Raw genomic sequence first — 17766 nt, 5'->3', positions numbered from 1 at the left:
CCCATAGACCTCAGAGCAACATGGATGGCATTCTCCTTCTTTTATTAGCTTCCCAACTCTCCTGCGAGGTAGGTCGTGTTGATAGCCAGACAGGTTGGCTTCTGGATGGCTATTTTCCCAGGCCACACTAAGGTGCAAACTTGCCAGCCCACATTTTAGCCTAGTGTGTTTTCTAAAACCTTGCCCACATTTTCCTTATAAAGTATCCCTCTGTAATTTATATCTACCACTTACAAGGAGTGCTTAAAATATTGGTTGTACTTTTTTTTTTAAAAAAATGCATTTTATTTATTAATCAGATTTATATAGTTGCCCATCTCACTGAAGCTGACACTGGACAACTTTTCCTCCCAAATCAGGGAAGGTCCAACAAGAATTGTTAAGTTTTATGTGCCTCTGGTTGAGCATTTGAGGCATTTTAAAATGTTTCGGAGATGTTCATTTTCTCTAGCATTGCTTTTAATGTTTTACATTTTTTAAAGGGGGAGAAGCAGCAGTGCAAAAGACATAGATAGGCCAGCCTTTCAAAAGATGTTCTACTAAAGAAAGAAAACAAAACCCGTATCTCCAAAAACAGCCCAGTTCAAAGTAGCCCTGTTCGAAGTAGAAAAAGAGAAAAGGTGGGTGAGTGATCAGTTCATCTTTCCATGTGATCATCCTCTCTTCGCCTTGAAGGTTTCCTTCTGGTGTCCCCACAATGTAATCAGTTCATGCTATTCTGTTGAAAAGTGTCCGATGGTAGTCCGCTGAACCTTTCAACAGAGTTAGTGAGACTTGTGGAACATTCTGTTCACACACGACAGCCTCATACGGAGGAGCGGAGTCTGTTGGCAAGGATGATGACAAGGCTGCAGAAGGTTGATGCCGGTCCTGTATCCTAACCGAACCTTCAGAATCCCTTCCCATTGTTGTACTGGTAGATCCCCTTTCTTCCAAGGGGTTGTTGATAGACACATCATTCTGCTGACAAGGGTCTATTAGAGAATAAGGTGGAGGATCTTCTGTTGGAAGATAGATTTGGGCTGCTCCAGGCCCAACACACTCATCGTACCTGAAAGACAGCACAGCCACTGTATAGTTCTTGGGCCAATCCATCCATTCAAAACAACAGCATACAGACATCCATTCGGAAGGGAAGTAAGAGATAACAGAATTGAAATCAACTGATACAGCAGGTAAAGCCAAAATTTAAATACGTTTTACACTACAAAACCAATTCTTTCCTGAACTGGAAACTCTTTTTTCAAGGAACAGGAAACTTTAAAGGAAGTTGCCATGCTTAATGTAAAGAACTGAGGGCTGCAAATTAAAGGCAGACCCCATCGAGCATTAATTATAATAATGGAAATAATAAATAGATTGAGCACTGACGATGTTACCTAGTTTAGTAATAAAATGTTTGCTAGAAAACAACCAAGCTCAGAGAGCACCAAGGACCCCTCATTTCAACCCTGAGCTACAAATATTCTCCTTTATTCCTAATAAATAAACAGCTTTGCTATTTTGTGGTTGTAAGTCTTCTTGTCTATTTTTTTTGTTTTTACCTCTGTTTTTATTCTATTTTAATTGTGAGCCACCCAGAGGAAATGGTTGATCTATATATGTTTACTAAATAAATACACAGATAAATAAACAAGTTCTGAGTCTTTACACAGGGTAGCCAAATAGAGTCTGTCTGCTTATTTTTTTTTTTAAAAAACCCTCTGTATCTGCTCTTTCTAAAATACTAACTCTAAAATAGATCTGACATGTTTCCAGTGAATTTGGGTCCCCAGGAAATCCATTAAGAGAAGAAGGATATTTATGGACATTACTTTTGATTTACCCTTTCAAGAAAAAATAGACTAGAGTGGTTCCATCTGAATGCTTTGGCAGAATCCCGATTAAGGAAAACAGGAAGAAAAAGAAAGCAGAATATTCCCAAATGAAATCTCTAGACTCGTATAAGAACCGATTAGGGAAACATTTAGAGAGATAATCACATTTAGTTGCAAATGAGATTTCTGTAGCTCGTACATCCAAGCAATTAAGTTATCAATGTCCCGAAGGCATCTTTCATAAATGAATGTCCTAATTAGAATTGTATATAAATAGCTTTTCTGCCCTGTATAGCCTTCAAAATTTTAAACGAAGAACAACCACCCACCAAAAATGGGATCCGGCTTCACTTTATTGGTTAGGAGAGCAAGTTAATTGATTCCCAGAAGATTCGGTCTCAGGTGCTGATGTTGTGTTCAGCTGTAATGGCTACCTTGTTTGACCTCTATGCCCTTTTCCCAAACTGCTGCCTTCCAGATGATAGGGGACGCTAAACTCAGAATTCCTGAAAGCCTCTTTCACCTGATACAAACTTTACTGGGATTGTGTATGGCTCTGGGCAAGCGTTGGCAATTTGTATTTCATTCTGGACGAAACATAATTTAAAAATAATAATAATAATAATAATTTTATTTATATACCGCCCTTCTCTCGAAGGACTCAAATCTACATATGCTCCCATCTTCCACATTACATTCAATTCCATTTCAAGTACTGATCATGGTTCAGCGGAGCGAAAAAACCCCAACAAGGCCATCAAAAATCTCAGATGCAACAGAGGTCTGTCTGAAAGCGATTCTTTTAGAACCCCATTAAACCTAACTGGCTGGGGGAATTCTGGGGGTTGAAGTCCTCACATCTTAAAGTTGAAAAAGGTGGTTTTATAATTTCTTGTGTGAAATGTGCCTAAGAGTTGTATTTTTGTATTTTATGATTGTTGGCCACCTTTAACCCTCTGGAAAGGAGCAAAACAGTGTAATAATATATTATTCAGAACGCAACATTAGAATGTGAAAAGTTGTTTGTCCTCAGTTATTCTTTATACTGATTTTTGACTATATTCTACAAACTTCATTTTTCACACCCCTTAACTTGGGGCTATTACAGAGCAAAACAAATGAGAACATTTGCTATCCTAATGTGGGAACACAGAGGAAAAGAAACAGCCCGACATCTATCATAGGAAGCCTCCTTCAGACTTCTGCATGCCGTAAAGGGGTCATTGTAATTCATTCGTCCATATAGTTTTGTACCTAATAACCTTGGGGCAAGCCTCTTGGAACTCAGTACGGTTTACTTCCAAATTGACATCATGTAGGATCAGCATGTAACTCAGCATGTGGGATACCGAAGTAAATGCAGAGGGAGAATTGTAGAGAACTGGGGGTCTTAATTCAATCTCCCACCACAGAGCAGTTTTTTTTTATCTCCCAAGATCTACAGCTGGTTTGAAGAAGTCCAGTTTGAAGAACTAGAGAACTGTAATATGTCAAGGTGTTCAGTTCACTGCCCTTGGATCTGTTACAGAGGGGGGGGGGAACACTGCAACGAAATGGAGATGCTAAACTTTCAGGAGCAAAACACGGAAAGCTTGGCAACTGGAAGAGGAAAATGGTGGATGCAAAACTGAGGAATCATCACTACCCTACAATGAATGGGGGAAGGAAAGAAGGAGGAGGCTTGGGAGAAGAGGTGAGAGAAAGGGTGAAACCTGGAGGATTACTGGAGCTGGCAATTGGCAACCTGGCCTGGAGGACTTAGAAGAAGGCTAGCTGGTAGAAACAAAAGCTGTAAAAAGCTGTACTTCCTAGATACTCTTATCAGTTAAGCAGATGGCCAGCTTCCCACTTAGGCTGCAGGAAGAGAATGAAAAGGTTGCAAAAAGCGCTGATTTATTGGGCCTCTTGCCAGGAGTTGAATTTGCTTCCTGTAATTAAGTTAGTGGGAGAAAATCTGTATGTTTCACCCCTTGAGAACAGAGCATTGTAGACTCTGCAAATTACTGGAATGTACTGCTTAAATAAAAAGGACTGGAGAAGAGACAAGGCCCCCTTGCTTCCTACACTAGGGAATATGAAGGGAAAGGAGGGCTGACCAAGCTCCTTCTGCCAGACTTCAAGCTGCAGAATCCAAGTAGAGGATAGATAGATAGATAGATAGATAGATAGATAGATAGATAGATAGATAGATAGAGATAGATAGATAGATAGATAGATAGATAGATAGATAGATAGGATAGGTAGATAAATATGATACATAGGATAGATACATAGATAGATGATAGATGATAGATACGATACGATACATAGGATAGATAGATAGATAGATAGATATGATACATAGGATAGATAGATATGATAGGTAGATAAATATACATAGGATAGATAGATAGATTGATAGATGATAGATGGTAGATATGATACGATACATAGGATAGATAGATATGATACATAGGATAGATAGACAGATAGACAGACTGATTGATTTAACTGAAGGGAAGTTAGAAGTTAGAAAGCTGTAATGAAGGAATATCATACCCATCATATCCAAAATGGCCATCCAATCATCTATTGGTGGATACTGACATACCATATTATACCTGGCTAATAAAAATGTTACACAAATACACAATGACAAATCTACCCAATATCTCAGCTCTATTTCCAATGTTGTGGTTTTGCACAATCAATCCCTATTTATGGAATCTTCTTGCAATCACTTAGGGATTTGTTCTTATGCTTGTGCTGCAAAAGGACCCTCTTTTATAAACGAGAAATCAGATGTCTATCAATTTCTTGTTTTGGAAACAGGGTTTGCAAATTGTTTTTCTCTGACTGTGATTACACTCCCCATCTCTGACAGGCTGATGGTCTTTTGTGTCTTAGAAGCTCAGAAACACGGACTGATCACAAGAAGTCATCAAACTCGTAGATAAAGTATGCATACACATACAATGTATTATTTTGATTAGTATAGTCATCTAGTAGTAGTAGATGACTTGGCAACTTACAATAAAGTTTCAAGGTTTTTTCATGTTTCTTTGTGTTGTATCTGGAAATTGGTAGGAAATTAAGCTGTTGATTCTTGGACTACTTGTTACAATTTTTGGTGAAGTTGTTCAGGGAAGGGACGCAACAACAACAAAAAGAGTCCAGAGACCAAAAGGCACTTGAGATAGATGGGTCAATGGTTTTAATATATGGCTATTCCTATGTAATTCCTTGAATCAAGAAGCTTCAGTTGACTTTTGCAATGACCCCTAATAATTCCATCTAATACCATTCACAACTTCAGTCAAATATCAAATAACTGCTTTTGTACAGCTTACTAATATGGATTAAGTTTTATCTTCCCGTGGATCCTTTTCAGTAGCATAGTTGTGTGAATCTATGATTTGGCTAATTGGTAATTCAGTGTACTGTGGGAACCCAGAACATTGCTTGATTAAGTAACTCAAGTTAAAATGGGATTTGCAAATTGAGTTAATATCCATTGTCAGCTCTGAGTAATCTTTAAACAAACTTTACACAGGAATTTAAGAGTTAAGAGTCGTTAAATGGATCATCAGCAATTAATGGGAACTTAGCAGTTCGAAAGCATGCAAATGCAAGTGGATTAAACTGATACCACTTTAGTGGGGAGGCAACAGTGTTTCATGTGCCTCAGCATATAACCATGCTGGCCACGGGACTATGGAAATGTCTTTGGACAACCCTGGCTCCCTCAACTAGGAAATAAAGATAAGCATCACCCAGTAGAATTAGATGTGACCGGATAGGGTAAACCAGGGGTTTCAAACCGCCGGCCCACGAGCCAGATGTGTCATGCCGAAATTGCACCAACTCCATTGCTGGCAATGGAAAAAAAGTTGTGATATGCCGTGACACGTCATGTGACGTTGCGACTTTGACACTCTTGAAGTAAACCTTTGCCTTTTTCAACCTTTTAAAAAAGTATTATAAATACAAAAGAAATTTACCTTGGTGGCGAGTCCGAGTGTATGATGTTGGCCTGGGAAAGTGTCTCCATGTAAGAGCTGAAGTAAAATGTTGGTGGGAATTCCTCAGCACAGTTGGATCTTAGCTCTCCAACAGAACCACCATAAGAAAAACAGTCTGGAGCTGGGCAAAAGAAAAGTAATACTAGCACCATTCCAAAAGGTGGACTAAACAAAAGTTGGAGACACAGAACCTTGGAAATTCTAAATCACAAATGGTTAGGATGTATCCAGGAATGCAACTGTTAGGATGAAGTGAGGGCTATGGAAAGGAAGGTTGGAAGTATTTACATGTCGTATTAGAGGTAGTCCTTGACTTACGACTGCAAATGAGCCCCAAATTTCCATGGCTAAGTTGCTGAGGGAGTTTTGCCCCATTTTATGGTCATCCTTGTCACCGTTGTTAAGTCAAACACTGCAGCTGTTAGTAACATGGTTGTTAAAACGAATCTGGCTTCCCCATTGACTTTGCTTGTCAGAAGGTTGCAAAAGGGAGTCAGAGGACTCCAGGACACTGCAACCGTCATAAATATCAGTCCGTTGCCAATCGTCTGAATTTTGATCATGTGACCATGGGGCTGCTGCAACGGTTGTGAGCGTGAAAGCTGGTCATAAGTCACTTTTTCCAGTGCAGTTGTAACTTTGAACGATCGCTAAATGGCTGCAAGTCAAGGTCTACCTTCATGGAATACCTCATTTTAATGGTACTATTTATTAGAGAGAAAAAAGAAGAAAAAATATATAGAAGACTCTCTTACTATAGTTGGCATCGCTCCACAGCTGGAGATGTCGAAAGCACTGATTTTTTCGCAGACTGCCAATCAGGATGGCCACACAGGATAGAAACAGGACCACTCCGATGACTACACCAGCCACAAGCACGGACGAATCCAGCATAATAGTGCCTCCGCGGGTTTCCGTGCAGTGAGTAATCTCGCTGATGAAGTTGCTACGGTTCAGGTGGGTCTCTGTGTAGCAGTGAGACAGAAAGAGTCACGGTTGAAGAGATCTTACTAAACAGCCAATTTCAAATGTACATTTCCAGATAAATCTTTGGGGTTTATAGGTGAAGTGTAGGAGATGACTAGGTTGAATCTGAGGCAGGGGGTCAAGTACCTTCATGTTCACAGGAGATCTTAAGTCCAGACCACATTGAATTCCTTTGACTCTTATTCTACCTCCAATTTACTTTGTTAGTAATTCAGATTGTTGTAGAGAGGTTTAGTGTGCAACAAACCTATATATTCATTTGAGCTGCATACCCCCTTGATTTCCTGTACTTGACATGAATGGACAACACATCCCATCAGCTTCAGTCAACACAGTCATCAGGACTACATTATTGCTGGATTGTTGCAATTCTCTCCATCCCTGATCACAGGCTTATATTGGTGAGAATTAGTAGGATTTACAGTCCAATAACATCTGGCCGTGAATGAAATCCTGGTTCCCATAATGACTTGGGTTGAGTTCTCTTTACAGTTTTTTTTAGTTGCCTAATTGTCAAGCATACAACTCCTGGAAGTGGTCTCAGTTATTTGCTCCCTTTAGGCTAAGAGACAGTTGCTAGTGTCACACATCATATTAAGTCATACACTTAAGTTTATACATCACAATGGCTGGCTTTGGGCATCATGCAAAATTAAAGCTGCAGTGTGGATGGAGGTGGATTCAGACATTATGCTAAATTGCAGCCCACCACAATAGAGTTTAGGCGGACACATGAATTAGGGGGTCTCTGGTGACTTCTCAGTGCCTATATCCATACAGTGCCCAGTCTCAATATACAACTGATAGTATGCTGTTGTTGTCAAGTTCGTGAACTAAAATACTCAGACGGAATAACAATAATAGAGTTGGAAGCTCTTCTAGTTCAACCCCCTGCTCAAGCAGTAAACCCTATACCATTTTCTTAAAAACCTCCAGTGTTGGGGCAAAAATAACCAAGATTGGTTTGGTACATTCAGGCATATTAAATGTGCTAACAGAAACCAAATCTTCTAGGATTTGTGGCCATTTCTCCTTCAATGCAAAATGCTGGCCTGTCCTTTTCCGATTAGCTGACATTGCCTTTTATTTTTTGCTGCAACTATCTGATAACAGCCTCCGCCATGTGCACTGACATTCTTATTAAAGACTCAGAAGGAATCAGATTGGATCACTACTGACCTGCATACCCAGGTTGTCAGAAGCGAAGGAAAAGTGCCAGGAAAAGAGGTCAAGGAATAAATTGTTTCAGATATTTGTGCCTTTGGGCAACGTGTAGATGTCACAGCCACTTGTAAATGTGCTATTTCAAATTAGCAGGTAAACACATACAGGCTTCTTATTCTTCACACTGCCAGTCTGTTTGATCAACACGATAAATTCCACTGGAGTGAATGAAATTGCTTGGGTGGCAAGCGAGCATGAGACGCATGTCACCAGCTATAGCATCAACTGGGACAGGATGAGGAAGCAGATTGTATACTCGGCTTACCACCACAATCTAGCCCAAAAGTTCCACTGCTAAGCAAGGCAGTTGTTTAAGCGAGTTTTGCCCCATTTTACAACCTGCTCTTGCCATGGTCGTTAAGTGAATTTGGCTTCCCCACTGACTTTGCTTATCAGAAGGTTGCAAAAGGTGTTCGCAATCCTCGAGAGCCTGGCAACTGTCATAAATACATGCCAGTTGCCAAGTGTCTGAGTTTTGATGACATGATCGTGGGGTTAGGATGCTGCAACGGTTGGTCAGGAAAAATGGTCCTAAGTCACTTTTTTCCAGTGCCATTGTAACTTTGCATGGTGACTAAATCAACGGATGTAAGTCAAAGCCTATCTGTATTCCTAACCAAGGTCTAGCTCCCCATACCGTACTAAGCTATGTATGACCTAGTAAGTATAGTGGCCTGGATTCAAATATTATGGTAGGATTTGTTTTGCAGACCAAATTGGCTTGGTCGAATCAAGGCTTATTGGCTATGCACAAAGACCTGCATTTGTACCAACCTCTAATCCACAAACTCTGGTTTAGAAATCAATAGCTGTATTCATACCAGCCGTGAAGATAAACACAGCACTTTATAGTATGTTATAGCTTAATCTTTCAGCCAAACACAACCACTGCATCGATTTCTCACATTGTGCTAAACTCTGCACCTGGTCAGCTGAACAAACCACAGGTGTGTGAGTTCGTACATGTGAAGCCAGGAACCCGGCAACCATACCACTTCTTTGTACGGTGTGCGAATTCAATTAAGATAGATTTTTCCATCGTTGCTTGGAAGTGGATAATAGTTGTGAGGCTGAAACATGATCCTGACTTACTGTGGCTGCTGTTTTTCCCTTTAATGCATTTAACTTGTTCTAAAAATAAATGAGCCTCAATATAAGCCAGCCAAATTTTCAAACAACCTGCTCTACTTCTTTCAAATATATGTATATAAATACATACAGCCATCTCTTGTTACAGGTTATGTTACCAAGCCAACTCTAATCTGGCAAGAAATGTATTTATTTCATTCATCATCTTTAAATAAAGACATGCCTCTCCTTTACTGGTCGACTGGCCAAGCAACCTACATGGTGAGGCAGGAATTGGCCTTAGTGGAGAGGAACAGGACAGATTTACTAATCGATTATCTTAAACAAGATTAGTCTAAAAGGTAAAGGTTCCCCCGCACATGCGTGCTAGTCATTTCCAACTCTAGGGGCTGGTGCTCATCTCCGTTTCAAAGCCGAAGAGCCAGCACTGGGCCAGTCACTGTCTCTCAGCCCTAGGAAGGAGGCAGTGGCAAACTGCTATGAAAATCCTGCCAAGAAAACTTCATGGACGAGACTAGGCAGTTGCCAAGAGTCAAAAAGTTGAAGGCATGCATATATGCACCAACACACCCACACGCCCCTATTCAAAAAGAAATGCTGTGGCAAGTACTCAACATCTAAGTTCATAAAGACAAATGATGATCTTGTCAGTGAAACTTTTCTGACATCCAGAGGCATTGGGCCAAAAGAAACACAATGCTGGAGGCTGTTGACTTTTTGTTTAATTTTGAGATTCAAAGTATCTCTAAAAAAGAACAGTCAGGTAGGGAAAGCAGTGTGCTGTGCTTAGGGACCCCACGGTACTTAATCATTGGTCAAAATATTGACTGGGTTTGGAGAAAGCAAGGTTGCAACAATAAAGAAATTTGGAATTGTAAGCCACCCCGACTCATTGATTGAGATGGATAGCTATAGAAATGGAAATGAATGAATGAATGAATGAATGAATGAATAAAAGCAAGCAAGCAAGCAAGTTTGCTTGCTTGCTTGCTGGAGGAGTTATGCCTGTTATAACTGAATCATAAAGTATTAAAGTAAACCTTTCTGCAGGCTGTCTCAGATGCCATTCTTGGATGGACTGGCAGGGCATCAGTTATAATTAAATAAACAAGCACCAGCAAATTACAACATGATGCCCCAGCTTGGCAGACATGCTTATAATACTTCCTGGACTCAATGCAACCTGACAGTTCTAATGACCCCAACTGCTGCCTCTGCTGCTGTTGCCAGGATCATTCTGAGATCTGCCTTCGCATTTCCTTTATATCAATCTGTTCCTGGTTCAAATACAATTCTCACCCTCAGCTTTTCAATTGAATGCTTAATGAAAATATAAGTGTGGTCAAGGTGCAGATGGTCAGGAGAAGGGGAAAAAAAAGTTTTACACTCATTAACAGAGGTTCAAAGGAGACCATTCCAGGAAATACTGCTGTTAGGGCTCTTCTTGAAATAACCGGGAGAGGGATCATTTCTTCCAGAGAAAAACAGACCTTTTACTGTATGCCAAATTATAGGATAGGCAACATTTAGAATTGTTCTAAAATCAGATTTGTCACAGCATAATTTTTCCAAATTTGGAGATATGACGCCAGCACAACAAAATGAGGCATGATATGGCCTGTAAATTAAGATAATTAAGTTTTCTTAAATGAGCTCCTGTGCCACAAGCCTCTTTATAAATAAGAAAATAGCAAAGAGCATCTGTGCTATAACTCAAGTTGGCTTCTTCCAGATGTGCTGGGACTCAGCTCCTAGAAGTCACATTAATGTGAAGTCACATTAATTCTGTGAATGAAGACTTTATCTCTAGAATAGAGACCACAAAGTGAAATAGGCAATAGTGATAGATAAGATAGATAAGATAATCTTTATTGTCATTTTACTGTGGGCACAACGGCACACATGAAAAATGAAATTTAGTTGCCCGCTCTCAAAGTGTAACAGATATCTCCCTAGCAGATATTGCAAGATTGCTTTCATGTCACTCCAGTCCTTCTTTTCATTAAACTAGACATACCCAATTCCCACAACCATTCTTTATATGTTTTAGCCTTCAGTCCCCTATCATTTTTGTTGCTCTTCTCTGCACCCTTTCTAGAGTCTCAACATCTTTTTTACATCGTGGTGACCAAAACTGGATGCCGTATTCCAAGTGCCTGACCAAGGCATTGTAAAGTGGTATTAACCCTTCGCGTGATCTTGATTCTATCCCTCTGTTAATGCAACCTTTATTTTATTTTGAGATGTTGAATGGTTTAACTTGCAGGTTATAGGTCAGTGGTCTTCCAACCTGGCCCTTTTATGACTTGTGGACTTCAATTCCCAGAATTCCTCAGCCAGGCACGCTGGTTGAGGAATTCTGGGAGTTGAAGTCCACAAGTCATAAAAGGGCCAAGTTTGAAGACCCCTGTTATAGGTAAATGTAGAACTGCCCAAGGTGCTGAACTGGCTTAATTTCATACCTGCTGCATTTAACTAACTTATTTCACTCTTCCTTCTGGCTGCTATATCCAAAATTACCATAACTCTCATCTGATGTCGTCACAGTCAAAATGTTGTTTTTGTTATTGCTTGGATGTTGGTGGCTTTCCTCTATTCTTTAATAAGTTATTGTGTACTTTGTATACATATTATCTTCTGAAAAAAGTTTTGGATGTTTCATTGAGAGACGACCCATGCCTTTTAAATAACAAATACTCTATAGATTTAAAATCCCTCTAATAAATCTCCCCTTTGTTCAAAACCTTTCAACTAGTTTTCCGCTTCCATATAAATTAGGGCTCATATACTTAGCTTAAACTGGCTTTTCCTTTCCCCAAATGGAGACCATCAGCAGGAAGAGACCACCTACAGACCAAGATGATGCACTTAAATAATGATTACTGAATTACTCCATTTTCTGAGCCTGCACAAGATGCGGAACCACACGATAATCAAAGAAGCATCTATTATATTTCATTTTGACTAATAGTTGAACTAAAGGCTCACAGCCTGAGACTCAAGGACGCAAATACAAGAAAAGCTATAAACTCTGTAACAGAAGCCATCCTATCTACTGACCTACTTGTTCCAAGGTCCTGATTATGTCTCTTACTTTTATGCCATACTGGATGATATGACTTTTAAATAACAAATACTTTATAGATTTAAAATCCTTCTAATTAGATTGCCCATTTGTTCAAAACCTTTCAACTAGTTTTCTGCCTCCATATAAATTAGGGCTCATATACTTAGCTCAAATTGGCTTTTCCACTCCCCAAATGGAGACCAGCAGGGGGAAGAGACCACTTATTGAGACACCAGGCGGAAGAGATAACTTAAATAATGATTACTGAATTACTCCATTTTCTGAGCCTGCAGAAGACACTGAAGCATATGATAATCAAAGGAGCACTTATTATATTTCATTTGATTAACAGTTGAACTAGAAGGTTCACAGCCTGAGATTCAAGGATGTAATTACAAGAAAAAACTGTAAACTCTATAACTCAAGCTATCCAACCTACTTGCTCCAAGGTCCAGATTATGTCTTTTCTCTTACTTTTATATCTTATTAGATGAGGAATACTCTTACTAAAATGAACCAGGCCCTTTGTTCCTGACTTCACTGATTGTAATCCTCCCGCCTGTATTGAAACATCTTAAGTCACATAGATACACACAGGGAACCTTATCAGTAAAGCTAACCATGTTTGTTAGCGTGTTGTGCTAACTAGTTCTAGCACCCAATCAATCAGAATTTTACCCTTAGAATAACATTATCCCCTAGAAATGTGGCTTTTATATCCATCAGCACACATCATTCTGAATTTCCACCTAATAAAACGATCTTGACCACTATGCCTTCCTGATTTTGCTTCTCTTGAAACACATCCATTATTACATGGATAGGCACAAGGAGTTCTTTCTGAACAGATGCTGCGGGGACCAGCTTCCTTTAAAAAGCAAGACCAAAAAACAAAACCCCCAAACCACCCCTCCCCTTCTCATCCTTTTCTTTCCTTCATCCATTAAAGAATTCAGGATATTAGGTTAGGCTTTAATGATTCAGCAGGCTAGAGGTAATTTGTAAATCACTTCCTGGTTGATACTGTCATTGTGAGGTTCTGCCAATATCCTCCTCCCAGCCTTACTTTTTTTATTCATGAAAGCCCTTACAACCCAAACTGGCTGTACTGAGGCAATTATTCCTAGAGTCTTGGAAAATGATGTCAGTGGGTACCGTGCATCCCTTGCAGTTTTTTCGTGGAACCTGACAGGATGTCTGCCTATCGCACTTAAAAAAAAAGGTGTAAAGATTTTTAAAAACAACAGCAACCCACCACCTTCATTAGGAAGCTGGCATTCTGCAAACCACAATGCCTTTTTACGTCATTGTTTCTCGTTTCTAATAACGAAAATGTAGGTACTCCTCGGCTTATGGCCACAATGGACTCCAAAATTTCCACTGCTAAGCAAGGCAGTGGTAAAGTGAATTTTTGCCCCATTTTGCGATCTTCCCTGCTGCAGTTGTTAAGTTAGTAACACGGTTGTTAAATGAAATCCAGCTTCCCCACTGAGTTTGCTTGTCAGAAGGTTGCAAAAGGGGATCACATGATCCCGGGATGCGGCAACTGTCATAAATACATGCCAGTTGCCAAAGGATCCAAATTTTGACCACGTGGCCATGGGTGATACTACAGTGGTCATGTGAAAATGGTCAGAAGTCACTTTTTCCAGTCCCCTCGTTAACTTTGAACAGTCACTAAATAAATGGCTATACCTGTGAAGATCCTTAGAAAATTTCAATAGCCAGTGATTTCACCTTTTTTGCAAGTCCATTGTCCATTGTCCAAGGTTTATTTTCTTTTGCAGCATGTAAATTGATCCAGTATATTTAAAAGCATTCTGAAGGATAACATGGGATGACTTCAGCCACTGAAATAATCATGCTGTGAGTGTAGAAATCTTTTTTACTTGAGTGCCTATTGACCTGCTGCTGTCAGACTTTCTGAAAAGATTCGGGACTCCTGCCTTATCAAGTTTAGCATTATCTGAGTATAAAATGTTCTATTTTAAAAGGAATGGGTTCAAGGTAAAAGGTCAAGAAGCCTCTTTTATAGTGCAGGCAATTGAAATTGGTTTAAGCCTGCAAATGCCAATTGCTCTACAGAAGATGAAGATAAGATTGGCAGCCCAAATCATGTCAATGATTATCCAGGGAAGGGTTTAGTACCCAACACTAGTCAATCACACAAGGCTTAGAATTTCATCAAATGAAGTCAAAGCATGATAGACTTTTCTCATTAGTGGTCCTTATTAGCTGGTCTTCTGAAACAAATTGCTTTTAGATAATGGAGCTTCTGTTTAGGTCACCGCCATAACCCAAACTTCCTTTGCAAAATCATTTGAAACCGCACGAGACTTCGAGCAGACCAAGACTCTCAAGCTCACCGACAAGGGAGGTACTTTGCGCAGAAGGAGCACAGTCTTGGAAATGTCATTCTGGATTAAGCTGACCTCCAAAGCTACAAGGAGCAAAGATGATTGTGCATCCGTGTGGAAACCCACAGCAAACACGCCGAGCAATTTCTGAAAAACAGGCTTTCCCACCCAAATAATGCCTCCTTATCAAACAATAGCCTTTAGTAAATATGGACCAGGAAAAGCACTCTCTAATTTCTCACAGTTCCTTTTAAAAAAAGGGAAGGATTAAAAAGGCAGCTCCCGAAATCTCTCCCTACAATGGTGTTTCTCTTAGCTATTGTGCAACTGCATTATAGTTTCCGAGAGTATGCTTAAGCATTGCAATGCTTGAAGACTTAAAAGTCTTTTCCTTCCTCTTTCTTTATAAGCAACATTCACAAATGCATGTCATTTGGCCTGAAGCTGCTTCTCATTATTGAGTGTTTGGCTGGGAGTCACTTCTCATTATGCAGTGCTTCTAGCAGGGATGACAAAAATCCCTTGGCAACCACGCTATTTGGATAAAGCTCGCTTGTGAACTCTCTGCGATCACATTATTTATACATACTTATGTGCCTGCCTGTGTAATGCTGAGTACTTTCCCAAATTCTCCACTTAAGAAAAAAGAAATCTAAAGATCAAGGAGAGGATGAAGAATGCCTCGCTCAGTAATTACTAGACATGAAAAGGATCCTGGAATTGTAGAGTCAGCAGTGAGAAACGGCTGCCAAAAAAAGAAGAAGAAGAAGAAGAAGCAAATGTGATTTTAAGCTGCATCAACAGAAGGAGAGCTTCCAAATTCTAAATTAATCAATTCACCTTGACTAGTCTCCGGTACTAAATTTTGGCAACTATTGAGAGAAACTGAACCCAGTTGAGAAAAGAGCAATGAAAACAATCAAAGGACAAGGAATTATGTTCTGGGGAAAACACTGGGAGCACCTGGATATTGATGAGAAAGCCTTGAAGAGAAAGGAAGAGGGGATTGTTGGACTTTAAAAAAAAAAAGCAAGACAGGGAAAAAATTGACTTATTTGGGTTGTGGTGCTGGGGAAAGCTCCTGCAACTTCTTTGGACAGCAAAGGTGACCCACAAGTAAGTACTGGAGTGCTTAACATCAAACGTATCAGTAGAAGGCAAAATTATGAAACTGGGTCTCATTTACTTTGACCGTGTCATGCAGGAGAATTTACTGGAGAAAGCAATTCTGTTTGGAAGAGTTAGCATTAAAAGGAAACCAAGGCCGCCAAAGAATATGATGGCTGGACACCATCAAAGCTAAGACCAGCCAGAGCATAGAAAAACTCAAAGAAGTAGGGCAAAATTGGAAAGATTTGGCCCATAAAATCGCCAAAAGTCAGACACAACTGAATAATAATAATAATAATAATAATAATAATAATAATAATAATAATAATAATAAGTTGGAAGGGACCTTGGAGATCATCTAGTCCAACCCCCTGCTCAGGCAGGAAACCTTATACCATTTCAGGCAAATGGCTCTCCAGTCTCTTCTTAAAAACTTCCAGTGTTGGAGCATTCACCACCTCTGGAGGCAGGTTGTTCCACTGGTTAATTGTTCTAATGGACAACATCATCATTCAAATGCTAGAGGGGTTGTGATATAGAAAAAGGTTGAGACTTTATCTTTGTTTTCTCATAATGCAAGACACAGAATAAGTTCTCAGAAGGCTGAGTCTGGCAGAATATTAATAGTAATAGCAGACTGACAGTACAATCAATTATCTTTCTTTCTCTAGTTCACGTTTCTCAATAGTAAGAATAGAGTGACATGCTAACCAATTATCTTTTACTACTGCAGCTATGCTCAAGTAGAGGCTGAACAGATAGTAGTTGAAGAGGCGTTCATTTGGATTTCCTGAAGTGTGCTATGGGCTAGTTTTGACCTAAATGGTCCTTTTCATTTGTATAATGCTATGATCCTATTTCTCCTCAAGCTGAAGGTGATGAAGTGATGGCTTCCATGTTACTTTATTGTTCAGGTTGAGAAGACAGTCAGGATATAAATGGATAAATGCATTTTTTTTAAAAAAGTATCAGAGAAGAACTGAATCTAAACCATAGCCATGACACCCAGTCTGTCAAAAAAAGGCGTACAGAGGAAGAATTCCATCTTTTACCTAAGATACTTTTCCTAAGACCTACACTGATACAGCATTCAGCTGTTGTGATTCCTCATCAGCCAGTGAATCTGGTAGCTGAGTGAGGAATAAATGAGGAGGAGGGGCCTGGAGTGACATTAGAGTCAGAGGAAGGCTCTAAAGAGCTCCAAGATGTATGGTCTAACGAGGAGCCTGGTCCCCCTACTCGCGCTCAGGCTGAGACACAGCTGTGCTGGGAGCCTGAGTTGGACAGTGATGAAGATCAGTTGGGAAAAATCCAGGATGCATGAAAATAATAAACCTTTATTGTCAAAGTACAACATGTGTACATTGAGATTAGCTGAGTCTCTCCCCGTGCTCCCTCCCCCCAACACACAGTGACAACAAACCCTCCATCCTACCACACCATGTGAACCCATTACACCACACACCGGCCTCCCAAGTCAATTCTGCATAAAATTATGTCCCATTTAAAAGCCTAACAGGCCACGGATAAAAGCTATTTTTCAGCCTGTTGGTACGGCTGGCTATACTCCTATATCTCCTACCCGATGGTAGGAGAGTAAAGAGATACCGTCCAGGGTGTGAGTCATCCCTGAGAATTTTCCTCACTCTTCCAAGGCAACGAGCCCTGGCGATGTCATCCAGTGGTGTCAGGGGACAGCCCACAATGTCTTGTGCTGTGCTCACTACCCTCTGTAATACTTTCCTGTCTGTGGCTGTCAGACCAGCATACCAAACCACAATACCATACGAGAGGACGCTCTCTATAGTAGACCAGTAAAAGAGGGTCATTAGCCATTGTTCTACCCTGTTCTTCCGCAAGACCCTGAGAAAGTGAAGCCTCTGTTGGGCCTTTCTAGCCACCTGGGTTGTGTTAACTTTCCAGGTCAGATCTTCACAGAGGTAGACTCCCAGAAATTTAAAGGAGGAAACTCTCTCCACACAGTCCTCCCCGATGTAAAGTGGGCCCGGTTCCTCCTTTTTTCTCCGGAAGTCTAACACCATCTCTTTCATCTTGCCGATGTTTAGGTGCAAGTTGTTGTTACTACACCATATGGATAGTTTTTGTAAAGCGCA

General features: G+C 40.1%; 1 protein-coding gene across 1 annotated transcript in view; it reads right to left on the bottom strand.

Annotated features, from left to right (window-relative positions):
• Positions 1 to 157: 157 nt before the first annotated feature.
• BEAN1 (brain expressed associated with NEDD4 1) overlaps positions 158 to 17766 on the bottom strand; it is a 31143-nt gene continuing 13534 nt past the window's right edge. Inside the window, exons 3-5 of the mRNA XM_083370832.1 lie at positions 6574 to 6783; positions 5798 to 5939; positions 158 to 1051 (exon numbers count right to left, since the gene is read on the bottom strand). Of these exons, the coding sequence (XP_083226958.1) occupies positions 709 to 1051; positions 5798 to 5939; positions 6574 to 6783 (695 nt within the window). The 3' untranslated portion in view covers positions 158 to 708. The remainder of the gene's footprint in view (positions 1052 to 5797; positions 5940 to 6573; positions 6784 to 17766) is intronic.

The sequence above is a fragment of the Vipera ursinii genome (assembly GCF_947247035.1).
Source record: "Vipera ursinii genome assembly, chromosome: 10".
NCBI classification, from domain to species: Eukaryota; Metazoa; Chordata; class Lepidosauria; order Squamata; family Viperidae; genus Vipera; species Vipera ursinii.
Note: the sequence above shows the minus strand (reverse complement) of the source record. Positions and strands in the feature narration are given on the sequence as shown.